General features: G+C 40.1%; 2 protein-coding genes across 7 annotated transcripts; both read left to right on the top strand.

Annotated features, from left to right (window-relative positions):
• The first annotated feature begins 3729 nt into the window (after positions 1–3729).
• boka (BCL2 family apoptosis regulator BOK a) lies at positions 3730–15702 on the top strand. Of its 6 annotated transcripts, none has more exons than XM_080878252.1 (5): positions 3730–3973; positions 4105–4471; positions 7023–7151; positions 9034–9197; positions 13750–15702. In XM_080878252.1, exons 2-5 carry the CDS (start codon positions 4258–4260, stop codon positions 13873–13875), a joined length of 633 nt encoding a protein of 210 aa, XP_080734378.1. In that variant the 5' UTR covers positions 3730–3973; positions 4105–4257; the 3' UTR covers positions 13876–15702. The 6 variants fall into 6 exon arrangements, with proteins under 6 accessions (XP_080734378.1, XP_080734379.1, XP_080734381.1 ...); XM_080878253.1 differs by having other exon boundaries at positions 4136–4471; XM_080878255.1 differs by having other exon boundaries at positions 4139–4471.
• Positions 15703–16506: 804 nt separating this feature from the next.
• On the top strand, positions 16507–27555 carry atg4b (autophagy related 4B, cysteine peptidase). The gene is made up of 13 exons (XM_080878418.1): positions 16507–16597; positions 19494–19595; positions 21944–22015; positions 22101–22199; positions 22303–22404; positions 22499–22571; positions 23927–24006; positions 24290–24486; positions 25599–25677; positions 25821–25966; positions 26451–26507; positions 26613–26706; positions 27101–27555. The coding sequence occupies exons 1-13, from the start codon at positions 16588–16590 to the stop codon at positions 27172–27174; spliced, it is 1185 nt and encodes a 394-aa protein (XP_080734544.1). The 5' UTR covers positions 16507–16587; the 3' UTR covers positions 27175–27555.
• The last annotated feature ends 124 nt before the right edge of the window (positions 27556–27679 follow it).

The following is a 27679-nucleotide window of genomic DNA, read 5'->3' on the forward strand; positions in this document are numbered from 1 at the left end:
GCCCGTTTACTACTTTACGTTTAAGACGTCAGTTAGATGTTTTTGGTTCAGTGGACCTAAACTTATTTACTGTCATGTGTATATTGTTTCAATGGTGAATGCTCAACTTAAAAATACCTGAATGATTTTTCTTTTTTAATCTTTATTTAACCAGGAAGTCTTAATCTCTTTTGCAAGCGGTCTTGCTGTCAAGATAAGCAGCATGGACCAAAGTACACATTGCATTTTCAAAGCAACTGAATTTACTTTTTCTGAAAATGTTAATTTCTTTGAAGTTCACATCACTGCAATAAACAGCCACCTGAGCTTCATATTCATATGGCTGAGAAATCCTGTGTAAGTATGAGAGCATGCACAATCTGTACAGATGTCTCAAACCAAGGTGGAGCTTTGGCTCTACATTTTAAAAAAAGTCACCATTCTGCTGTTAAAACCCTCTTTCAAAAACCAGCCGTTAAGAAGGAAGAAAGGCTTTAAAGAAGGAAGAAGATGGCCACAATTATTTATTTTAGATGCAGGACGAACTCCGGGGCTGCCCCAAGGCTGAATACAAGATAAATTTGAATTATTTTTAACACTGCATCATGGAATCTACTGCAATACCCCCAAGAAATTAGCATAATAGTTCCCCTTTGTGATAATCTCTAGACAAGTTGCACAAAATCTTCACTTCCTATAAAAGTCAGCCCGTCTTTATGCAACACTAACATTTGACCAGACTAGCTTTTGAAAGCATTGAAAGAAATTCTTCATTTATCTCTGAAATTACTTTATTAAATAGAGTGGAACTTATCTAATAATGGTTTTCTTGTAGGGTCTAAGTACATTTTAATATCTCAGATCTGTTGCTTTACATAATGAACATTAGATAAAACCTTAAGGTCACATATGACTACTCGTAAAAATTGAATATAAAAACAGGAGGCATTTAACTGTACATAAAACCTGACAAAAAGCATCTAAAGTGTTGGGATGAGAAGAGACTGAAACGTCCAGAAATGAGTAGAGGTTTCACTTGCATGTTGCCTAGTTAAGTGCACATTATCCACAAGTAACCAAACAGAAAAATGTGTCAAGTTTCACTGAGTAATTTCAAAATACAGGTATCATTTATAGAACTGACATAATTTATATGTACAAAACAAAATGTTTTGGTCTTGATTTGAGACCGTCAGAAAATAAACACACAAAATTAAAACTAGCGTGCCAAACTAGTTCCCCACACGGCATGTATTTTCTCATATTAACTGCTGGATCTTATGCCAGACTTGGCTGAGCGAGACGACTTTGAAACGTGCAGAATTTCATAGTTTGGATTTCAAGGAACGAGCCACATCCCCCCATTAATCAAATTAAGCATTTGCTCATGTATAGATAGGATGATGAGGTTAAACAACATATTTAAGAAAATGCCAAAGAGGAATAGTGAGCTGGAACACTAAATAAATGTGTTATTGCATTATTTAAAAAAAAGTGTAGCCTTTACTTTACACCTGACTGTACAGCAGTGTTGACGAGACTGCTGCTCACTTGAGAAATAGCATCAGATCTGCACAGCTTGCATAACCTGAACCACAACGACGGTAAAATGTACACACTTTGTGCTGGACATTTTGAAGATAAGAGAAATCAGCCTTCTCCCTGTTCAGGGTGAGACTCGCAGTTTGGGGAGTTGTTTTTTTTTTTAATTTTTTTTTGTATGTCTCATGTATTACAGAGGATCTGCAGAAAATAATGCCAGTCAGTCATAAACAAAGCAGGGCATTCCTCAGGCTTGTCCAAACAGCACTGAGCAGTGGGTGTGGTGTCTTCCCCAGAAATGCTGATACTGCTCGTCTGCCAAGCTGATGTGTTCAAACATTTTTCTGCTGGGGAGTGGTGAAGGCGTGTCTCCTTTACTTTTCAGACAACAATGTGCCTCCACTTCAGAAGGGTCTTTGTGGCTGTCAGTAATGATGACTGCAGCTTTTAACAGTTAAACTCTACAGCCCAAAGACTTTAGAATTAGTTCTTGTTTGATTACCTTTGTCGCTAAGTTTTTTTTCATTTTCTTCACTTCACAAGCTTTATCTGCATTAACACAGAGTTCTAAGATTACAGCTTTTGATTTCTGCCTTGATAAACTGAGTAAAGTGGTGCACCGTGTTGCTTTCTTTATCACGGCTAACTCTTATCTGTGCTGGACGACTGTGTCACAGAGGGTTCCCATAAAAAAGTGACCTCCCTCATTTGAAGTACATTATGAAAAAGGCGGACACGGTGTGACTTTGAGCTTATCTCCTCCTGTGAAATGTACAACAACAGCTGTGAGTCCACCACCACCCAGCCCCTATTTGGTTTAAAGGAATCATTTACTTTTGTAAGAAATGTGTGCCAACCTGTTTTCTTGCTGAGCTGGACAAGACGCTTGACGTGAACCAAGCTTTGTTTGTCGTAGCCAGAAACAAATCAGATTTAGTCCCATTACTGGAAATACTCCAGTCGATGACGATACTGCCTGCCACTTCTGGCTGTGAGATCTCTAGACAAATAACCAAATCAACACTTTGTGCACTCAATTAAAGATTAGAATGACTTTGTAGTATTGTACTGACAATCTGATATATAGTTTTATGTGAAAATGGCTCTAGTGAGTGCTAATGTTATCTTGGACACGGCAAGGCTAGCCCTTTCTCAGACTAAGTCAAACAGGCACAAGTGTTATCAACTTCCAGATAAATATTTAATATCAAATATCAAACTCCTTCAGCCTTCAGTGCAATAAAAGTGTTAAAAGGCCTGAGAAAGAGAGATCCCATTTCTCTCATATTGCCTTCTCTAAACTGGTTTCTTTAAAATCCAGAACTGAATGTCAAGTCTTCTCTTCACATACAAAGTCCTGAATGATCATGTAGCATCATATTATCCCAACATAGATCTTTGCCCTTTGACTGCAGGCTTACTTGTGGCTTGTAGATATTTGTAAAAGTACAATCTGAGGCAGAGCCTTCGGTTTTCAGGCCCCTCTTCACTGGAACAAGCCCCCACTTTGGATTCAGGAGGCAGACACCTACTAGCCTTCAAACTTTCCTTTTTGATGAAGCATAGAGGTAAGTTTGGATCAGGTGACCATAAACCCTGAGTATTTGTGTTCCACTCACCTCTTTTAACTCCTCATGCATTTATATCCCACTGTTGCGTGTCATTAACACGCATGTGTGATGCTGTCTTTAATATGCTGTCAGAAAGTCACGCGATTTAATGGTGGCTATTAAATGGGTTTGGCTTTGTTGTGAAAGAAAAATCGTGTGCAGTAAAAGATTACGTCACATAATACAGCAAAAAAAAATAAAATTGAAATACTGCTTTCATCATGTCCATTTTCATTTTCTAATCTGAGACAGAGGGCTTTTTTATTAACATTTTACTGTTGAACTGCCTCTAATCTCTTCACAACCTGCTTTCAGTTAATTAAATACCGCTCTCATGTTCCATTATGATCCCACACTTGATTTAACCACGCACGTTTTGTTTTCATTTAAACTACATTAAATGCTTCATTGCTTTCAACAAATCAGAACTACTTAAGTTTAAATTACAATTTGTCTTGTAGACACACCTTTAATAAAAACAGTTGCTGATTAACAGCTGAGACACAACTGGGTCATGTCCTGTATGTGTGTCTTTTATATGAGGTGGGTCGGGGGCAGAGGGGCGGTGCTTGCGTTGCTACAGCTTATCTCCGCCTTTCACTCCACAATAAGTTCCCTTAGAAGGAAAGCCTGCCTGCAGACTGTAAGTGGAAAGCATTTTTTACACTCAGCGTGGCAGTAACTCATTAAAAGTGAAAACATTTTCTACTCCGCGAGATTAAAATGCAGCACACTTAGGATGTCGGGTTTTTTTTACCTTCTCGACATAGTACTTCGGGTAAGTGCGCTTGGATGATGTTTGATGTCCGCACACCTTTAAGGATTCATACACAACTTTTCAGGTATAGTGCCAAGCTTCTCCTTGAAGTGTCCATCCTGGGTTTTCGACAGACTTTGATTGCGTTTGGATCCTGGAGCTTTATCTAGGCTATCAAAAGATATTCACAAACTAATCCCCGTGTTTGTTCTGCAGGACAATCTCCACAAGTCTTCCTTTCTCTTAGCAGAGAGACGGGGCAGAAGGAGAAGGTTCGAAGAGGGGGCGTCCACTGGGGAGAAGCGGCCGCTGAGCGAGGCGGTGGAGGCGGTGGGGTGAGGAGCGCACTCAGAGGAGGGTGACGGGGGCATGGAGATGTTGCGTCGCTCCTCTGTGTTTGCCTCTGAAGTGTTTGACCGCTCGCCCACCGACAAGGAGCTGGTGTCCCAAGCCAAAGCACTGTGCAGGGAATACATCCACTCCAGGCTGAACCGTGCCGGGATCGGCTGGTCCAAGCCTGAACACGGACTGGCTGCGTCAGGTGGGACACTGGGAGAGATATCTTCGGTCCTGCTGTGGCTGGGTAAGTTTTCGGGAAACGTTCGTGCGTTTTTTGCGCACAATAGTACACTTAATTCAAACAGAGACCCGCGATCACCCTCAAATGTGTGTTTAATATTCAAGAATGTATCGTATTCCTGCTAAATCCTAATATGGTTTCCGGGAGCGCTGAGTTCACCTTTCACGTTTTTGTGCAGCCAAATGCCACAATATTCTATATTCTATTGAATATATCTATATTTTAATCGTTTAAACGGCCAGATTGGGATTTATGATAAAGATATGTCTTTATTTTATATTTATACTTATAAATAAATAAACACGTAAACGACTTTATCGGAGAACACCTTTATTATTTAGAGAATCATGACGTGATTCCCAGGAATCCCCATAATAAAGCTAAGGTCACCGTTTAGTTTGCGTAATATTTTCCTTTCTGGATGCTGGCCCAGTATAAAAACTGGTGTGGTGGATTTTCTTCCTCTGGGAGGATTCACTTTACCATGCGTGCGGAACTTCCCACCTCCAGATAATTCACTGGAAGTTCATGTTGAAACTCGGCTGCTCAGCTTTGAAAATCCTGGAGGGGGTACACTGTTGCTGAATAGTGAAACTGAACAAAACCACTTGTGCCCTTCTAAGACTAGAGTTACAAAACACTTCGACAATAATGAGACTTTTTTCATAAATAGTTCACCTTTTTTGATAGCAGACTAATATCTGGCAAAATAACAGAAAAACTCCAAGCAAGGAGGACCAGTCTAGCCATGTTCTGACCAAACTCACTTAATTCCAGCATCTTAAAAGCTCACTAACTGATATGTCATATCTGGTTTGTTTAATCTCAACAAAAACTATGTTGTGTAAAAACATTTATGTCACGGAGTTTTTTGGGCTGGGTCAGAGACTCCAGGATGTTATTGGTATCTTTGGAAAGTTTAGCTCTTTTCCTCTGCTTTGAGTCTTTCTACAGTGCTCAGTTAATAGTTTCACTAAAGTGTTTACTGTTAAAAGGGTTCCATTAAGATTCAGAGAGATGATAAACCCGTGTTTTATCACCGGGCAGTGTACCTTTGTTTCTTAGTCAGATCCGGTTCGTGGCTGTCATACCCTGATTTAAAATACAAAGATGGGAACAGCCAAGAGGTAAAATGAATGTATGTAACAGATAGAAACAGCTTCTGGGTTAGAAAAGTGAGACCAGCACAGAAGTGCTTTAAACCTGATTCTTTTGAACAGTCGTCTGGTTCTATAGAAATCTATGAGAAAATGTCTCCGCTGCTCTCTGCACCTGTGACTTCAACAAACACTTTCCTGATGTGTTTATGAATTCAATCCCTAGTTTCAATTCTTACTAAATACAACATGATGCTCATTAGGTAAATTATGATCCACACTGGAGTCCAAAGGGGCAGTAAAGCGTGATATCCTTTAGGGCATGGCTGTGTTGTGATTGTCACTTATAAATGGTGACGGTGAAAATGCTAAAGTTGAGGCTTCACAACTTCACCAAAGAAGTTCTGAAAACTCAAAAACTGACTGACTGGCTTAATAGGGGGTTGCCTGCGAGATAGTCCAAGCTCAGCTCAACGCTGAGTTGTTGCCTGTTAATATAAATTTTATATTAATTGTAAATTTCTTTCAATTTTCCTTATTTCTTTGATAGAAGAGGTTGAGTCTGTAGATTAGATTTTTTTACAGTGTCTTAATTGCAGTAAAATATCTTTCTGTGAGTATTAAGGAATGACATACGGGACACTTTACTGCATGCACCAAGATGGTTTCACACCTCAGGTGAGCAGGCCATTTTCAGTACCAGCCTCCTGACGACCGGTCAAACCAGCTGCTTCTTATAAACACGTGACTTCCTGTTTTGATGTAGCTACACTCCCAATATATTTGTCATCATTATTATTTGAAAACAGTTCCATGGAAGCAGGCCCTGTTGAGAAGTCTTAACCGACCAATTAGCCCGCATTAGCAGAATGTAGGCTAACCAGCAGTTTATTGGTGATATCAAAATCACTGTATGAGTAATTAAAGAACATTATTATTGTTTCCTTTCAATTAGGCCGCATAATTTAAACTAGTTTAGTTTTTTTTTTTTGGCCAGAAGTAGATTTGCATTCAGTGAGGTCAATTTCAGCCATTTTCAGGAACGACATGATTAAGGAAATGGGTATCTTTACATTGGGTTCAACTTCACAGTGACATTGTCCATGTTTAATATACGGTCTTTGCTCTTTGACCAAGCCAGGGTGTCTAACTGAGCAAAAGTGCTTCCCCAGTAAATCAAAACAATTGACAACATTTTTCCAATTAGATTAAATACAAAGTATTTTGTAAAATGCAAAGTATTTTATTCAGTAATATCTCTCAAAAGTCATATCTTTTATACAGCATTATCTAAGGTGGTCAAAATTGCCTTTACTAGCCATATGACTAGCTACTGGACGAGATAGCTGTGGCTTATAATGTGTAATAGTTACTTTTAAAAGCCACACAGCTTTGTTTTGAGAGTTTTTTTTAAAGTGAGAGCTTTGACTGAGTTTGCTTTCTCTTGTTTTGGACAGGCGATGAGTTGGAGTACCTTCGTCCCAATGTGTACCGTAACGTCGCCCGCCAGCTGAACATCACAGTGGCATCGGAGAGCGTGGTGTCCGACGCCTTCCTGGCTGTCGCTGCAGACATTTTCTCCACAGGTAGGTCAAACTCTGGAAAATCAAGCCATGCAGATCTGCATCACAGGAACTAACGTTGGTGCTTTCTTAACTGGTCTAACCTGTACTAAGTGGACTTCAAAATGAAAAAAGGGAACGTATTTTGGTTATCACTGGGAAGGAGGAAGCCTGAGACAGACAAAATAAAGATGTACTGAAAGTTTAGAGAACTGAGTTACTTTACAAATTACAAATGGCTAAAACGTTTTGTATAAGTGATAATGCCGCCCGTTGTCGTGTAAACACTTCTTATTTAGGCTCACCACAGGATTCTCCATTAGTGAGAGACATTTTTAGGGCTGCCATTATCCCCCTCAAATGAAAGGAGCTGGAGGGAAAACATTCAGTCCATATTAGGTTAACACGATGGTGGAGCGAGTGATTGTTACAGACAGTTTGGACCCCACCCAAGGAGTTCAGACATGAGTCCCAGCTGGGTAATTCTTCAGGGAATTTTTAACAAAGCAGTCTGATGAAAAGGTAAAGAACAGTTGGCTGGAGACGAGAGAAAATCCAGTCAGTCTGGTCCTCAGTAATGTTCAGAGTTACTTAGTAATTCAAACGTAGCGAACTTAAAGATCATCTGCCTTAATTCTCACAGTTCACAACTGATTATGATAACTTACAAAGGGAATTCAATACCACGAGCAAAAAAGGGGGAAAAAAAAAGGTCTCACGTCTCAGTCTCATGTTGAAAACTTGCGTATCAGTGAATACAGTGTAAACATGGACAAACCGCAGTGCCGACAGAAGAAGAGAACAAAGAGGAAGTCCTGAGCAACAGCAGATTATGACCACAAACTTGTGTAATCTGCACGAGCACAGTTAGAAATGTCATTTGGCTTTCCGCACGACAAAGATAAACTACAGCGGCAATATGTTCAGGCATCGTAACGCAACCCGCGCAACGGTGTAGCTGTAGTCATTTAGTCATGTAGTCGACACACACACAGACTACACTGTTACAATTTCCATTTCCTGTAGTACTAAGTACATATTAATTATATAAAAGTAAACATAGATAATAATATAATAATATATGTTTTACACCCCTTCTGATGTTGTGTGTCTTATTGTAAAAGTAGCCACAAGTGAAAGCCTTATTTAACTCCAGCTGATTTTCTCATTCACAGCACCTAAAACTTACATAGTGTTGTTTTTGTAGCAGCAGGGAGATCATACTCGAGTATGGCTTGAATGTTGTTTTTTTTTGGTTGACTTCCTATCGAGTATCGAGTACAGCTTAATTTCCACTATATTTTACCTTCATACCTTCATGTCCTTTTCAAACATTTAAAATCTTTCTGAACAGTTCAAAAAAACTACATTCCTGACCTATCAGATGTTGATAGCAGTATGAAATATGCAGAAACTTTAGAGTATCATCCTGCAAGTTTCCAGATTTCCTCTTCAAAGAGATCAGACGACAGTTAGAGGAGATGGATGAAGCCGAGGCTCGGTTTGTATGTGTTGGACATATAAACACGACAAAAATAGTCCGAAGCACTGACTGTAAATGGTGTGGCGGCAGAAAGCTCTACTGAGCGTGCAAGCTTGGTTGGAGAAATGATGTGCTCACTAATCTAGCGAGGCATTCTGCCTGCCTGCCGTCCCAGGTCTGGTGTTTGGATTTTCCCCGTTGCAGGCCTCCTGCTGAGATTGGATAATTTGTTCATCCACCTTTAAAGAAAGCTGCTGACAGACACATTTGCTGAATTAAATCCTACTGCAGTTATTCAAGTGGAGAGCAGGGTCTCTCCACTTATGAAATAATGACTTTCAGTATGTGCTCACACATCAGACACCAGGACATTGATGCTTCCATAGGTTTAAGTAAAGATGTGGTTTCTTTTTCTCTCATAAGGTGTGACATGGGGAAAGGTGGTTTCCTTGTACGCTGTAGCGGGAGCCTTGGCGGTGGACTGTGTACGCCATGGTCATCCAGCAATGGTCCATACCATTGTCGACTGCATGGGGGAGTTTGTCCGCAAGAGCCTGACTTCCTGGTTAAAAAAGAGAGGAGGCTGGGTAAGGACGACTTATTATTACTTGTTTGTATGTTTCCGTAAGCGTGTGTTAGTCTGTATAAATGTACGACTATGTGGCAGCTATGAGACAAGTAACTGAAAATGACAGCCGGCATCTGTGGGTTCGGTTAAGTGTCAGTAAGAGCTCATAAAACCAAAGAAGAGAGGAAGCCATCAGCTAGTCTAGTCTGTTAAGTTAATGCAGTTCCCCACAATGACTATAACTTTAACCAACCACAGCCTGCTTACGTGTCGTGGTTTCTCTTTGCTGCTCTTTTCAGTCTTCTTTTTCCCCCGGGCAAAACAGATGACTGCCCCTCCCTGATCCCGATTCTACTGAAGCTCTCTTCCTGATAAAAGGGAGTTCTTCCTTCTTACTGTCACCAGTTGCTTGCTCATTTATAATCATCTGATTGTTGCATTCTTTCTCTGACGTTGTAATGACTTTTTCTTCCAATACCAACCTATGTTACATATTCAGGTATCTGTGTATGTACATTAGGAAACTCTCCCTCCACATATGATGAGAAATATTTTATTCTTTGTAAAAATGTACTGATCTGAGACGGTGAACGTGTAGAAGGGATTTATGGTTGCTGTAAAAATAGTGTGGCGCTCACCTGCCCCTTTTCCCACGCTATGTGTGATTTACTTACATGCAGTCAGAAACTTTGCTTTAGGCTGTTCGAGCAGGGTTGAAATTGAAACTGGAGCTTTGTGTGGACATGTAACTTCAGAGTCCCGCTTTTCAGTTTTGCGCTTTGAGTTGACGTGAGGCGATTTTTCTTTTCTTTTCACACAGCCTTTGTGATACATTCCAGTTCATCACCTGCAGGTCTTTTCTATTTGTCAGACACCGACAAATGTTAATGAACGGTTGCATGTTTTCAGAAGCTTTCTGAAGATTTACCGAGCTCAGGATTTTTACTGACAGCTTGATCTCACATTTTCACTGAGAGCGCACATCCTCCTGTGCTGGGCGTGGTGGTTGTCAATCGCAACGTGTGTGTCTGCGTGTGTGATTCAGCGTACAGGGATTTTTATTTCATTAGATAACAACTTTATTGAAGCAAATAGGGTTTATTTTAAAGAAAGACAGCACATGAACACTTTTTTAAATCTAAATACTCCCTCTGAAGCAGCATTTTCTTATCATTCAGTCCAAGCTGCTGCTGGTCTCCCTGGCTCATCCTCACTGCTTTGTGTTTTCACTCACAGCTCTTCCTTTTTTGAACTTTTTGGCATCCAGGTCAACTATAGTGGATACATAAGTTCAGTTACTCCTAAGGCCCTAGCAGAGTAATCTCAACTGATCACATTAATTGTGGGCATAAAGCAGTTTTAAATGAAAACATTTTTGTTGGTCAAATAAACTTCAGAATTCCCTTAACCCTTTCACACATAGTGGTCACTACAGTGGACAGCTATTCAAAGGCTATTTTCTTGTATTTGTGTCAGTTTTGATGGTATACGTGCACATAAACCACCACACTGGACACTGATGTGTCATCCCATACCCTGCCACCCACTGGGTGTTTAATGTTACTATAGATGTATGACGTGTTTCATTGTAATTGTTATTTAACCCTGTCATGCATGAATTATGACAACCTCAATCGGGATTTTTCTCTTAAGTTTCTTCTTTTCTTTTCATGCCTAAAGATGAATAAAAATACTTAAGAAAAAAATGCTGATTGAGGTTGTCATAATTCATGCATGAAAATGTTAAAGCTTGCCGAAAGTCTGTCTGACTTTTGATTTGAACCTTTTTTGATTTTAACCTTGATTTTTCTGTGTGTGTGTGTCTTTTGTTTTTTTCTGTTTTATACGATCTGCTTTGAGCAAATTGCCCCTTGACGAATTTGGCTCAATTGAAGTTAAACCAAAAAGATTGTATTTACTACTTTAAATTAAATTCATTTCAAAAATAACATTTTTATTTTATTTAGCTGTGATGAAGTTCGTCACAACAGCAGCAGAGGCTGGGAGGAAACAAATCAGTGAAGCTAACTATATTTCATTGTTATTAATCCTCTCAGTGCTTGTCGGCCTAATTTAAAAACAGCATGCTCCACCTGTAATTGGTGTGTCATATCGTGTTACAGCCACCCAGATCAGAATCGCAATATCCTTTTGTTTTAAATTAACTAGAATTCTTTGTTTACAAAAAAAGGAAAAACCTGGAACAAATGGTTCAGTTAGAAAGGGGATGTTCTTCTGCAGAATTGTGTTTATAGGAATAGCCTATCTGATAAAGTCCTGGACAAACAGTGTGTGAAATGGAACGATGCCTGACAACGTGCCTCTGTCCGCGTTCTGCTCTGCTGGAAAGAGCACATTAATGCCTTTCCAGCAGAGCGAACCACAGACCCGTGCGCTCTGAAACATGGCACCCGAGCCTGTTTTGTTCAGAGAGAAGTGGAGTGTGACGAAATGGAGAGCGATGCATTGTATAACTGACCTCCTGAGTACAAATGAGCGACCTGTTTTTCACTCTAACCCAGAGACGTCTGCTCTGACAGATGATGTCAGTGTGCGTGGAAAACTTAAATAACGTTGTGTGACTGGGAGAAGCGGCAGGAGCTGAAGGAGGAGAAGTGTTTAGTGTCAGAGCTGACACTAAACTGCACTCTGTGGTATTTCATTGTCTGTAAAAGTCTGAGTAGATGGCCTCGTATTGTAAGCAGTGCTCAGAATTAAGTGTGGGCTCTGGCTTTAAAATGGCATTCTTGTGGGCTAGCTGCATATCTGCAGATTGTCAGATTAGTGGAAAATGAAGGACACATGTTGAAATTGTAAGGTCGTCTTGTGTCTGTTAAACCCTGTGAGAACCAAGTCATCATTCACGAAGAGAAACTCTAACCATCTGTTTTGGAAAAACCCCCAAAAGGACTCTTTGGGGAAAAAAAGTAAAAATAGCTTTTGATGTGTGTCAGTCAGAAGGTTTACTTTCTTCTATTCTATTTATTTTTGTCCCCTGATTACCAAGACTTGGGAGAACAGCTTTCAAAAATAACATACTCTCACAGCCCGGGACAGTGCAACTTAGACTTCAGAGGGTTAAAACAATAGACTGTAAATAAACGATGGACATAGCCATGGTGACATCATGATATGTGAAATTCTGCTTTGAAAGAAAGCTTACCAGCCACTGACAGCTTTGATTTTTTTTGAGCTAGAGGTGTATTGTGCCAGGTTATTGATTAAAGTTAGTTAGCTGATTAGCAATCAACTGAAAAACAAGCCAGCTTTATAGCACTAGAAATGCTGTTTATAGCCTTCTCCAAAACAGTTTGGCCCTCTATGGACAGTGTTTAATTTAAACTCTTAACTTTCCTCTGCCTTATTTCAACTGTCTCATCCTCATGATATTATCCCTCAGTGTGTGAGTGTGTTGTCTCTCCTTTGTGTTTTGTCAGTATGTTGTCTTATGGACTTTGTATTTTTGGGACTGCTTATCAAACTCTCTTAAAGGTGTGTTTTGTGTTTAGCGCTCCCTCCCTTAGAGTTGGCTCCTGGGTTCTAAACCTGCATCATATGACAAGTATTTTATTAGTCCATCCATCCATCCATCCATTCGCTTCCGCTTATCCTTTTCAGGGTCGCGGGGGGCGCTGGAGCCTATCCCAGCTGTCATAGGGCGAAAGGCGGGGTACACCCTGGATTTTATTAGTCTGCTACTTAAAATTAATAAGCAGGTATTTGTGTCTTTGCTTTGCACCCATACAGACAGTGAGGTCAAGTGCACTGCAACTTAAGAAAAGACCAGAAACTACAGCAATGCTGTAAAAGCACACAAAACACAATGAACGTTAAACAAAACATAATAGAAAAAGGGAGTGTTATTGTTTCCCCAGAAACATTTCCATGGTGTTTTGTTAGATTTTGTTGTTTTCTGTTGTATTTCCTTTGTGTTTTGTGTGGTTTTGCAGCATTTTCCTATTTGCTGGTAGTTTTTTGAGTTGCAGTCTGTTTGACCTTTCAGGGCTACCGTACACACAGTATATGGATGCAGCTTGTTAAAAGCTAGCTTTAGCTAATAACTTAGCACTACAGTTTTTTATTCAAATACGGTCTCTTCTAGCTTCAAAATATTTACATGGTGGCTTCAAAATGCCAAAACAAATGGTTGATGTTATGGTTGCTACATTCATTCTTTATATACAGTTTATGACTCACAGAATATGCATCTGGAAGACACAAATATCTACTTGTTAGAGTTAAGTAACACAAAAAATACTTACATTTGACTCACCTAAGCAGTAGCACAAACTTCACAAACAGCTCAAATTGAGACATGTCACATGTTGAGTGGGCCGGATTAGTGATAAAGTGATTATAACCATACAACAGGTGAATTATGTAAAAATAAATAAATCTTTTGTACAGTTGTTATAAAGGGGGGAAATTGGCTCAAACTGTTTTCTGTAGCAGGTGGTGAAGATGTTGATTTCTCCTGAAAAGTTGGATATCTTGGTTGGTTTTTATTTTCAGCCACAAAGGTTGCCACTTGTGTGAAACTTACTTATCTTTATTCCTCTGTCTCCCTGCAGGTGGATGTAACAAAGTGCGTGGTGAGCACTGACCCAAACTTCTGTTCGCACTGGCTGGTGTCTGCTGTCTGTGCCTTTGGACACTACCTGAAGACGGTCGTGCTACACCTCCTCCGCGAGAAGTGAAAGAAAAAGAGACACAGTGGATTGTGAGCACACTGCCCGGCACTGCACACCACCAACACCACTAAAGCACCCACTGCTTTGGAATATGTTTACACTTATTTGCACTGAGCCTCGTTGATGAACACCCACCCATTTCACAGACAGCGAACTTTCCTCGCGTCTTTGGCTTCCCCTTGTCTATTTATTATTAATGGTTATATAATGGCACACATCGGATGCAAACGTATAAAAACTGCATCTGTGAGCAAGTTTAGCTTTTCATTTTTCATCAAACTGCACAGCTTCCAGTCTTGGTGCCTGTTTTGCAGGGATTTGGCTGCTCCTAGTGGTACCAAATGGTAACTACTAGCCCTATACACAGAGAAGTCAACTCAGGATAATCTGCGAGATCCTGTGGCCATTCATGAGAACTTGGTATTAGAGGAAATCTACACTTTTCGCCTGGGCTGTAATAGTTCATGCTAGATAAAGAGAAAATTCAACATATTTTTGACCAACTAAGGACTGTACAAAATTCCTTGATATCGAGGGATCAGAAAAAACATGGTTTGTGTATTTGTTTTTCTTTTGACTTTGCAGTCTGAAATGCTCAGAACAGCACATTCTCTGTTTCAGGCCTTTATTGTTCTTATCATGATTGGCAGCAGCTTTGACATTTTCTCTCCATTCCTACAGTCACTCTTCAACATTGTTCTGAAAGCATTTAAAGTGACAGTTCGTCCCAATGTCAGATTGACAGATTTTCCTCTGGCCCTCTTATGCTGTATGTCAGTCTACATTATTCAGGCGTGAGTTGCTGTTTTTGGAGGTGACAGGTTTATATATGTCTGCTTTCTCTTGAAAATAATAAAAATTAAATGACAACGGCCCTTTGATGCTCAAAGCATTGAAAACTCAGCAGCAATGCCTCTTACGCTAAATCATCAGCCCTGTTTCACCATTTTCTTTTTACTAAATAAAATTTTACCATAGCTAATTCCAGCGATACAGTTAACAAATGTTAACTGTAAAAAAACAAACAAAAAACAGTAACCTTTTAGAAAGAAAGTCAGTCTCTCATCAAACTACTGACAACAAGGTTTGCAGATAGTTTTTATTTATTTTTTTAAATGAGTAACCCTGTCATGATTTCTGCAAAACGATGCATGGTGTGCTGTTATCTGTAAAATGGCAAATGTGACCTTGACCTTGATGAAACAAATTTGGATGGAAACCCATTAGGTGATCATTGTGTTTAAGTGTGATTACATTCTGATCAATACTCCAGGAGGAGTAATCCTCACCGTGGCATAAGCTTGTTGGTTCTACAGTTGGATGAAACAGGTGGCATTGATCCAAACTCTAGAAGGATCAATAAGACCATAGACCAGAGGGAATCAATGCAGTTTTGGTTTTGGGGTGAAATGTACCTTTGTTATAAAAAGGGTAGACCATACATTTATTCTACCTGGTGAATCCATAGTAAACATTAAGATTACAAATGTTGAAGCTGAGATTAAGCTTTATCCCAAGTTATTTATGAATACTTTTTTATTAGGATATAAAATTAGAACATTTTAGTTTTTTAATGGGCTTCGATGCTTACACCAAGTCTCTATGTACAGCAGCTTAATTCATCTTCAGTGGTCACTGTGAGGGAGTTTGTTATATTGCTGTACTGAAACTGCAGTGAGTTGCAACATGTTTTTTTCTGAGCACTTTCATTTCGTGAGTAGAATTTATTCCATGAATAATTTCACTGTTTGTATGGCATGTTAAATACATAAATGTTTGTGAATGGTCTTTGACTTTAAATATGCAGACATAAATAAAATATTCTTAAAGCAATCTGTAAAGTCTGGAGCCATTAATGATGATTTTCAGCTGTTTTCCAAAGGATGAGCACTTGTAAACCCTGAATAAATGATTCCTCATTACAAAGTATTAATTAGTGGTCTATGTGCATGAAATGAAAACACCTGTATTTACAGGTGGGGTTTTTTTCAGTGTTTATGTTTCAGTCTTTTTTGTTTCATATCCCAGGACTGATCTCTAGTTGCACATCATTTACTGAATTGTTTTCAAATGTAAACTTACTGTTGTATGTGTAGGCTGCAAAGAAACTGCATAAACACTGAAGGCTATTGTTACCGCTGAACCACATTCAGTGGGTCAAAATAGCATGCATCTTTGCAAGCAGTTATTTGTGTTAAACTGTGAAATATCTCTTATAATAAATAAAGTCTGATTTTGGGGTCTTCATTCACAGGGAAACCTTTCAGAAAATAATTTGGCCTCATTTGACTTGATGTAAGCTGTTTACAGCCCATTTACCTACACTCTTCTACACTACTACAATTTTCATCATTTATAAGTCTATATTTTCTAACAGTTGGGTTTATTTTTTAATTAGTTTCGATATAAACCTCTAAAGACCGTGTCTCTTCAGATGTTTTGACATTCAGTTGATTATATACAGCAGGGAAATAAGGGTCTCTCCTGAACGCACCTTTGGTGTTTATTTGTGTACGTGAACGCACCATGAAACCGCTTTCCACGGGATGGATACGTCACGCACTCCCAATTGGTCTTAAAGCCGCCTCGCCAGATTCGATTGGATATTGACAGAAACGTCCCGGCTGTTTCCGGATTCCGCAGCAGGTTTCTCTTCCCATTGGTCCAGCGTGTCCGAGTGCAGAGAACAACAAACAAGATCGGGTGAAGACCGTCGGGATGGATGCAGGTAAGCGAGATTTTACAGGAAAATATGATATTTTACTCCCTTAGCAATCTCGTTAGAAGTTATAATGACTACAGCATCACTCTTTAACACCTGGCGGTGGCACTTCTGCTCTGCCGCTTTGGGATCAGCGTCGCCAGCTGGCAGCCTGCCTCGGTGACGCTAGCTGCTAAAGTGATGACTAAAGCTAACTGCTAATTATCGTTAGCTTGCTGCTACTGTTGCTAAATCTGCGGGATTCCCGCTTTGACAACTTGTGGTGTCATCACAAAACATTTATTAAGGTGTCGTTTCTTGTGATGCCATATGTTGTTCTAAATAATTTGTCCTCTATACATCTTTGGACTTTTTAGCTAACGTTTTGTTACGCCCAAGATGAGCATCCCTGCTGATGCGCTGTCACCATCACATCGGTTATCAAGCTGCTGTTAGCCTGACTCTTGTTAGTTATGTGGGCAACACGTATTTTTAAAGCTCGGTGGGAATATTAAGGCATGTTAAGATATTTTCTAGTGTCTGATAACAGGTTTAATGGGAGTTTTATGCTGTTTTTAATAAGAACTCGATCATTTATTGATGTTTGTTACTGTTTTACTGAAGTTTATCTTGTCTTTGAGCGCAGTGTTTCCAGCTGCAGTGAGAAGCCTGAATCTAGCCTGTTATTGTGGTTGGACATTGACCATCCTCATCAAGTCTTTAGGGACAAAAATTAAATTTTATGTTTTTTTGTTATTCAGTTATTGAAAGTCCCTTAACAGTTCCTTGTATCTGCTCGTTTAATGTTTTTAGCTTTTAATGATAGAAACTCCCTCAGCAGCATTGTTAGCACTTGCTCCAAAATCACGCGGGTTAGGCAGAGAAATTTGTGCTCACTTATTATTAAACATCATGACCAAGTTTTATCTCTTGTGTTCAGGAAGTAACAGGTCGTTACTACCTTGTAACCCACTGTAGAACAAGTAGAGATATTTAAAATCCTTCATTGTATCAGCTATTAAATCCCTTAACTTTTGCAGTGGTCATTTAGAATAACTTGGTTTTATGATTGCTAATTTTTATACACATTTCTTTGTCAATCTATTATGTATTTTTTGTCCATCTTCTTCACTATTGCTATTTTGCAAGTAGGTTGTGTAGGTAAGTTGCAAATGAATTGCTTTTTTTGGATCAGTAAAATTATCTGACTCTGAGTTTAAAGTACGGGCACGGAAGAATCATTTTCAGACTGATGGATGAGTGTTTTTCACTGACTCAAGTGGCATGGCCTTTCAAAATAAAGTCCTCTCAATATAAAAGTGATCTCTCCATACCTGTCTTTCAAATATTGATTGACTTGCTGTCTCCAACTTTGTTTCACATTTAAAATGAAGCACCAGAGGCTTACAGGATCCAGATGGTACTTGCTCTTTGCTCCTAGCTCCCAGCAAGGCTGCTACTTCCAGAGTTTAATTCAGCTTCATACATTTTCTTGGTGGTTACTAGCTGCTCATGACTCAAAAGGCAGTTTTCTGGTTGTTTTAGAGGGTGTGCTAGATTATGCTTAGATAGGCTGGTTCAGATTGGGGTTAACTAAACAGGAAAAAACTTAATTGAGAATAATTTTTTTAGGGAATTTCGCTGTGCGTGTTATGTAAGCAGTGAGCAATCGTAAGAAGCAAATAGACAGTCGTTAACCACATTAACCTGACTCTAAACAAATACAGGTTATCCTGGTCTTGTGGCAGTGTTTTTCTTTCTTTCGACTGTTTCTTTTAGGAGTCCTCATGTTAGATAATCTACCTCCATCTCACACTATGTCTTCCATCCACTTCTGTCACACCAATCATCTCCATGTCCTCTCTCACTACATCCATAAATCACATCTTTTGTCTTCTTCCTTTTTTCAGCCTTCTACATCTTTTGCCCACATATCTGTTGTCTCTCAACTGCACATGTCAAAAACCTTCACAGCCTTACTTTTACAGTTTGTCTCCCAACTGTGACATGTACGCTGCCCTTTTGATGTATGTGTTCCTAATCTCATCCATCCTGGTCACGCCCAATGAAAATCTAGCGTCTTCACATCTTCAGCTCTGCCACCTCCAGATCACCGGCCTGTTTTTTCATCAGTGCCACAGTCTCAAAACCATGCATCTCAGCAGGTCTCACTACCATCTTCTTAACCTTCCCTTTTGTTCTTTCTGCTACCCATTTGACATAAACCACTTCAGACACTTCTCCACCCACTCCGTCCTGCATGCACTCCCTTCACTTCTCTTGTGCACTGTCCATTGCTTTGGATTGCTGATCCTGTGCATGGCAGGCAGTCTGCAGAAGATTATATGTTGACTTAGAGAAGTTACTACAAACAAGAGGTTTTTTCCTGTAAAAATGGAGATTTTCCTTTCCGCTGTCACCAAGTGCTAAATCATAGTGGGTCGCCTGATTGCTGAGATTTTCTGTGTTATTGTGTGGTCTTTACCTTACAGTTTCACGTGCCTTGAGGCAAGTGTTGTTGGGATTTAGGTGCTATATAAATTGAATTGAATGGTTTGGATATTAAGTGCTTAAAGGCAGGACACTGCAACAAATGTGAACACTTGATTTAATCAGTTTCTTAAAAGCCCCCAAATTTTTGTTCCTGGATGTGGTTTAGAGTTCACTCCAGCAACTAATGGATACTCCATCTGAACTCCCTGAGAGATAGGTTCATGTTTATCAGCTGCAATAATTGGCCTGTGATAATGCTGGTGATCACCTGACATTTATTGACAAGTCTGAATATGGTCCTCACTCACATGCACTGCACAGCAAGAGATAAACCACCTCAGCTGTCAGCGTGTAAGCTGCCCGAGTTGAGTTGTGAAAACAGCTTTATCTTCCCTCAGACTCCTCCTCCTTTTTTTTTTTTTTTTTGCAGCTACCTTGACATACGACACACTTCGATTTGTTGAGTTTGAAGATTTTCCCGAGACCTCGGAGCCTGTGTGGATCTTGGGCAAAGAATACAATGCACTCACAGGTGGGACTTGAATCTTCTCGCATGAAAATTTCAATACCTACGAATAGAGCTGGGCGATAGAACGATATGTATCGCGATATAACTTTTACTCGATAGAGAAATTAAACTATCGCGATAGACTTCACCGCTCTTGTCCTCTTTAAAAAAAAAAAAAAAAAAAAAAAAAGGTCAGCCAATCCGGTTGTTCAGTGATGACGCGACGAATCCTACTTCCGGGTCTAAAGTAGTCTGCGTTTAATATGGCTTTTGTGTTGTTAACATGTTTAATGTTATGTATTTTCTTCTATTTGATCTCAAAAAGCTCCTAAAACAGTCAGCGACCACTGTTGACCTCCCTCGGCTTTTATTACCGCTAATCATTTATTTAAGCTCAGTTTTTAAAACCTTACGATGTAACTACAGCCCAGCCCATGCAGCAGTATATGAATGACTAACCTCGTATTGTGGATGGATTATCTCAGTTGTTCTCCTGGCTGAAGTTTGGTCCTTTTACAGCATCCTGCCATGCGATTACATTTGTTCCTGACCACCGAGAACACTCACGTTAACTTTTATCGAGTGGAAAAAAGTTAGCTTGTTTATATTATGCTAACATAGCTGTGTCGCTAGCGGTCACGTAGCACATCATTATATACCAGCTAGCCCAACTTCAGTAACCCTACAAACGTCACTGCTGTTTAGTTTTCTGTCTTCATTTATGCTGGAAGTGATAGCAGAGCTGTACGTTTTAATTTGTTTCCAAAACCCCGCAGTCAGGACATGCTATATTGTATTTAGATAGAAGCTAGCGAGCTAACTCCCTGCTAACTTCTAACTCCGTTAAATGTCATAAATTCCGTTTTCATGGATGCCTGGATGTTAAACTCAATTGTTACACCTGGTAGAGCAGAACGCTGATCATTTTATTAAAGATGAAAGACTTTAGACAGTTTTTCAACTCTCAGTAATCCCATAGTGATCGTTTGATATATGGACCTGCAGCGGAGTTTAGACCCAGACACGGCTAGTGACGTCAGACTGAACAACCGGATACAAATTAAGTAGCGCAGAGCCGAACCAATCACAGCCGCAGCGTCACGTCGCGTGACTTGTTACGTACAGCACAAGTGCCAAGCCGCACGTGTGTTTGTTTGGGAAGCAGCCAGCGGGTAATGGAGGAAATGAGTGTGCCGACTAGAAAAATCAACCGAGCGTGACCGAAGAGAAAACAGATGATGGTTCCAACGCCGGAGAGATTGTCGAACGGAAGAGCCATAGAAGTTCCGTAGTGTGAAGGTATTTCGGCTATTTCAAGTCTGACAAAAAACAGAGTAGCGTGCACTGTAAATTGTGCAAGTCTGGAAATACAATAAACTGGTGCATGCGTCACACTGTGCGCCACGTTATTGTTTCGGTGAAATGAATTTCTACAATACTGTTAATTCTACTCTCTGCAGTGTTTAAATGCTTACATATACACACAGTTACTGTCCCTCCACACATACGACTCGGTTCTGCTTCTATGCCCCAGCTTTTACTTTTTCCCACCGAGGCTTCTAGACTTCTGATTGGCCAACATTTCTGCACGGTTAGGAATCTAGCGCCACCTGCTGCTTTGGCATGTTCATAGCAGCGTTTTCCTTCATTTCTGCCTTTATGTGTGGACGGGATTATTTTTTAAAACGAAAACAGAAAATCTCAGTTTTCAAAAATACCCGTGTACGCGTGGACGTAGCCTCAGTCTCTGACTGGAAGCGCTAATTCGTCATTCGGCTTTTGTCAGGCTAAAGTAACTGTTAAAACTGTTTGAAAAGCTAAGCTATACAACAAGGAGAGATTGAGAATTTCCTTTTAGTTCTCAGTTTATTTGATATTGACAAAAGTTAGTCAGTTTTGTCTGTTCTTCTGTAAAACAAACTAAGATTTATTTTTAGAATTAATATTTTGTTTCTAAGTGGAATTGACAATTTAGTCTGTTTCGTTTGTTCTATTTTGAAACTTAAACGCTTTAGCGGCTGCCTTTTGTGTAGTTTGCAATATTTGCCTTTATTTATCTGAAAAAGTCTCATGTTCCTTAAGTACATCTACCCTGTTGAACTTATTATGGGAAATAAATATTTAAATAAAAACAAGCTGCTGATTATTTCACATTTTACTTGTGAGCAACGGCACATTTAAATCTTACAAATATAGTTATTTGGCTTATATCGTGATAGATATCGTTATCGCCTGAAATGAAAAAAACATATCGTGATATGAAAAAATCTCGTATCGCCCAGCTCTACCTTCGAAACACATCACAAAGTCAGCCACTCTGTTTTGTCATTATGATGTGGATATGTTGTAATATGCCGATGTCTGTATTGTAGAGAAAGATGAGATTTTATCAGATGTCACTTCACGCCTGTGGTTCACATACAGAAAAAACTTCCCACCGATTGGTCAGTTCTGGTCTTTTGTCACACATTTCTAATGTGACCTCTGGCTATCAAAAGGCGTTATGGGTGACCCATGAATCTGTTACAGGGGGGACCGGACCAACATCAGACACGGGGTGGGGATGTATGTTACGGTGTGGCCAGATGATTCTGGGCGAGGCCTTGGTGTGCAGACATTTAGGAAGAGGTAAGGCGGACTTTATCTCTGCGTGGCACCAACAGCCCGTCTCCAGTGAATTGAAACGAGGCTTGTTTTTGACAGATTTCATAACTGACCTTTTTGTTTTCAGATTGGAGATGGGCCAAAGGCCAGAAACAAAGAGAGGAGTACATCAGTCTTCTCAACGCCTTCATCGACAAAAAAGACAGCTATTATTCCATCCATCAAATTGGTAAGTAGTGAGCTTCAAACCATTCCAGTTACACCAAGGCTTGAGTGAAAGACTTCACAGGAAATTCTTCTTCTGTTCTTATTAAATGCTGCAGCTCAAATGGGAGTTGGAGAGGGAAAGCCTATTGGCCAGTGGTATGGACCAAACACAGTTGCCCAGGTTCTAAAGTAAGTACAGGAAAGTACCACAAGGGTCCATTGTGGACTTCACGCAAACACACAAAGCCAAAATGAGCAAGAAATCCCCGCATTTTGAAAGCTGGAACAAAGGAATTACTGGCTCTGTGCTCTGTAAATTAAAGATTAAAGCTGTGCTGTGCAGCATTTTTGTGAGCAAACAACAGTTTTTGTGTTCAGCATTTCTCTTAAGCACACATTATTTGTGTCTTTAAGGCCTTAAACATTTTTAGTGCATTTCTGCTGCTCTCAAGTTTATGGGGTAATTCTTGACTTGCTACTTGTTGGTCTTTAATCCATTAGCATTTTCTGGACTATAGTTTTTCTGCTCATCGGTCAGCCATTTATTTTCATTTTTCAGACATTTATCACTACTGCAGGAAAATCGAAAAGAATCCTGGTAAGAACAGGAAAAAAAAAGCTGAGTAAAAACCCCCAATGAAATATCCCACTCTGATATCACTTAGTGTGCAGCATACCAGTGTGGTATTTTTATTATTTGCAATTCAAATTCCTTTAAGTTGACTTTTATATGTAACACCAGCTAAAATAGTTCCTTACAATTAGTTCTAGGAAAAAAATACATTTTTCAGTAAACATCTAAATTTAAATGTAAATTTTTTATTTTTTTTTTTACCCCCCCCCCCCCCCCCCCATAGTTTTCTTACGGTGAATGGCAAGCTGCACATAAATACTAGCAGTCTCCCAATGGATGCTGATTGGTTGGTTAATCATTTCTAACATGAAGTACCCCTTTGGTGTACATTTTCCAAACAAATAAACATACTGCCGGTCACCAGGTCTACCCGTTGATGTCTGAACTTGACCTTGAGTTCAAGGTCACCAGTATTTGTACTGGTTTGAGATTTTTCATAGATGCACCTGCCTTTCAAAGTCCTACATCGACTTGTTTTGGAGATATCTCATTCACAACTTTGGTGTCCACGCCACTTGCCCAGCGGGGTGACGTCTATACCCCATAACCCTTTTATGTCTGAGGGGTAACTCATATGGATGTAAAAGAAAGCGCTGATTCGGATTGTCAAAAGTGTTGCTGTCAGGAGTTTGCTGCTAAAGTGAATTACGGTGCTGTGACATCACATATAGTCTCAGAATCGTATTTCACGCTAATCAAAACCCAAAACACAAAAACGTTAGAAACACGGAACCACCATGTTTTGAAACTTGATGAAAAATTTCCTGTTTGCCCCATGAAATTTACACCTCCATCAGACTGGCTCACAAACCTCCCAGTGGACCAGGAAGTCCAGAGGGTGGGCAGTTCTCTAGTGTTTTGGAGCGCTGGGGTAAAATTAAAACGTGTGACTGTGCTGTTTTGCTTTCAGGAAGCTGGCGGTGTTTGATACGTGGAGCAAAGTAGTTGTACACGTGGCGATGGACAACACTGTGGTCATCGAGGAGATCAGTGAGTGCAGCTGTGTTGCAACTGTGGACTGTTTACACAGTTCCTGTTTGACCAAATCTAACAGTTTCTGTGTGTAAACATCTACAGATTGATATGAGTCTCTGCAAAGAAACCAAGTTCATCCAAAGACAGAGTTATGCTGCTACTTAATTTACCAGTAGCAGCATAACTCTACACAGACCTAATTTGTATCTGGTGTAGTTTTCCTTCACTGTAATGTACTGGCAGCATGGTCGACAGTAATCTGAGTAATTTTCTGGTTTTTGTGATCATTTTTCTGTAGAGCGCCTTTGCATGCCCTGGCTGGATGCTGCAGGAGCCTATGGAGAATCGGAGGGAGTTGGGGAGCTTAATGGATGCCTGGAGGGAGCGTGTGCCATGGCTGAGGAGGAGACGGCGCTCTGGAGACCTCTGGTACTGCTCATCCCCCTCAGGCTGGGCCTGAGCGATATAAATGATGCCTACATTGATACCCTCAAGGTGAGAAACTAGCATGTACAGCATAATGACACAACTAATTCTGTGAGTAGTTATGGCCACTGTATCATGAAAAATGAGCACTGTCAGTGCAGATGTGATTTGCAAAATGGGAAAAATGACAGATAACCACAAAGAAATGACATAATGACGAACTGTAGAATGTGAGGCATTTAGAAATCAGAAATCCAATACTGTTAAGGAGAATCACACATGAAGGAAGTAGCAGCGTAGAGACCTTAGAAATCAATGACACTGAGCCCAGACTACAGCTGATATAACTGTTGGTGAATTAAAGTGGGCTCAGGCAAAACTATTCTAAACTACAAGGCAAGGGAAATGACAACCAATGAGAGCAAATGATACAGTTGACTGACACGCAACAGCTTGGTACACACATTTACAGACGGTTACCTAGGCAACTGGAGCCTGGAGCAAGTGTGACCAACCACCAGTCAGAAAGTCATGCAGGATGTCTGTCTTTGGATGCTCTTTTATGTTTAGTGACCAGGAAAATAACTATTTAAAAGTTACGACAGTCTGAGCATGTAGTGTCCTCGGCTTTTCAGTCAGATAATGGATGTAGTCTCCGTGTGCCTGACTTTTATCCGTACTAAAACTCTAAAAGGGTTGTGGGTAGTGCAGATGCCTGTTTGGGAACAAGATAAATAATTCATCAGCAGTGCCAAGATACAAAAGTATTCAAAAGCAGCTTCTGCTAATTTAAATCTCTATCCACTTCCAGAATTACAAGCCACTTCCACAGATTCAATAATCTCAGTGCTGTAGAATTTATGTACGGCCTCCCACTGCCCGCTTCTCAATCCCAGCGTCTAACACATGGAGTAAAAAGCACATCTCTGTTCAGCTGAAACGGAAATAAAAAGCTTCATTATTAATTTAATAACCCCTCATGACTGACAGCATTATGGGATCAACAATGCAAGAACGGTACCTGAATAAAACTCCCGTTAAGTTATCATAGATTTTAATTTAGGGAAAGGGATTTTAAGGAGACATTCAGTGCCAGCATGGTGTATATATATATATATATATATATAAGCCAAATTCAGCCACAGCTGGGGTGAGATAAACCCTCTTGTCTCTTTTCACAGCAATGCTTCATGCTGCCTCAGTCCCTTGGTGTTATTGGGGGAAAACCCAACAGTGCCCATTACTTCATTGGTTATGTCGGTATGTCTAGTCTCTGTGTTTGTGAAATAAACTGTGCATTCTAAACAGCTCATGTTCATCATGTGATTCTTTTTTTTCCTTCTCTTCTTAAACACCTTCATTAAGTTACCCGCTTGGGTCTGAACACGTGTTTTTGTCCCCAGGAGAAGAACTCATCTATTTAGACCCACACACCACACAGCCTGCAGTGGAGCCGTCTGAAGACAGTCAGGTCCCCGATGAGACGTACCACTGCCAGCACCCACCCTGTCGCATGCACATCTGTGAACTGGACCCATCCATCGCAGCGGTAGGACTGCCAGGGAGAGTTTGACAGTGCAGAGCTTTTAGAACAGTCTTCGTCTCTTAGACCAGCGGTCCCCAACCTTTTTTTGCGCCACGGAGCAGTATATGTCTGACAGTATTTTCCTCCGTACAGTAAAGAGGATAATAAAGGGGAAAACAGATTACCCACTTACTAAAGAAAAAGATCCATAGCTGAACCTTCCATTAGGTTAACAAATGTTAACAGATCTCATCCCAAGTTTGTCCAGCATTTGTTGGAAAGTATGAAAGAGCCTGATAAGGTAGTGGAGGCATGTAAAGAGCTAGTGGAATAACGATGGGCTTGGAAAAAATGTCATACTGTGTCCAGATGCTGCCAAAGACCTTTCAGAAGTGCCTCCGGCTGATACAACAATCAACAGAACAACATATCGGATGACACACAGGCTGTTGTGTGCAGATATGAATATTAATAGTTAGACATAAATGTGTTTTCTGTGCTCTTCCAGGGTTTCTTCTGCAGAACAGAGGATGAGTTTGATGACTGGTGTATGCGCATAAGAAGGGTGTGTCTCTCTCTGTCTGTAACATTAATTTTTGTTTATTACAACTTAATAAAGGCATCGCTGTGTTTTTGGAATATCGCAAAAATAATTGTCCTTGTCTTGTAGCTGTCCTGCAACAGAGGGACCCTGCCTATGTTCGAACTCGTAGACAGCCAGCCCTCTCATATGGTCAGCGTGGACACCCTTAACCTTACTCCTGGTAAATATACTGCAAATTATTTTCTTAAATATGCTAAAAACGAATTCAACTCTGTGAGGGGAGTGTTGTAGCTACTCTTTAGCTCTTTCTTTTGGGAGAAAAAAAAGCAAGAGGACGTTTTGGTAAGAAAAGTTAGTTTTTGATGGGCGTTAACAAAAAACCCCCCAAACAAAAAATGTTTGTTTTTTTGTTTTTTTTACCCCCCTTTAAGAGGGGGGCCAGTGGCAATAATGCTACACTGATTGGTCGTAAAGCTCACCAAACAAGAAAATGCATGACAGCAAGGAAGATGTGTGAATCCCCCTAAAGATAAATAAAACACTGTTTCTGGAGTCTTAACTCACAGAGTTAATAAACATTAATTTAAAATTTTCTTTAAAATTTTCCTTTGCAGATTTCTCAGACTCAGACAGGTTGGAGCGATTCTTCGATTCAGAGGACGAGGAATTTGAAATCCTTTCCCTGTGACGAACATAACGAACAATGATTTGCTGTTCTCGATGGCGGACGGAAGATTCACCGTGTCTTCTCTGAATCAGAAGGGAAGCCTGAGTGAAGGAACGTGAACTGGATAACTCTTGAGCCAGTCCAGCTCCAGTGGTGTAGTCTGTGTGTGGCACACAGCCTCCGAATGCTCCATCATTGAGACTGCCTGAGGGAGGGGAGGGAAGGGGTGTGGAGGGGAGCTGTAGCAGGAGCTCAGGATAAATTCTGTATGCACATCTTCACATACACGTGTTTCCATTTAAGTCTTAACACTTTTAAATGTTTCTTCTGAAGTGATATGGTGCCTTTCCCTGACTCCATTAGTAAAATTGCCATAACAGTTTTATGTTGTGTAGAAACACGGTGATGCCCACGGCTTACGCGGTTTGTCACTAATAACTGACGTCTGTAACAGCCTGTAACGAAACCAAATTTAGTCAAATCTGAAGACAAGTTGTCTTAGTTGTATCCTCGCCAAGTCTGAAAC

The sequence above is a fragment of the Rhamphochromis sp. 'chilingali' genome (genome assembly GCF_963969265.1).
Source record: "Rhamphochromis sp. 'chilingali' genome assembly, chromosome: 3".
NCBI classification, from domain to species: Eukaryota; Metazoa; Chordata; class Actinopteri; order Cichliformes; family Cichlidae; genus Rhamphochromis; species Rhamphochromis sp. 'chilingali'.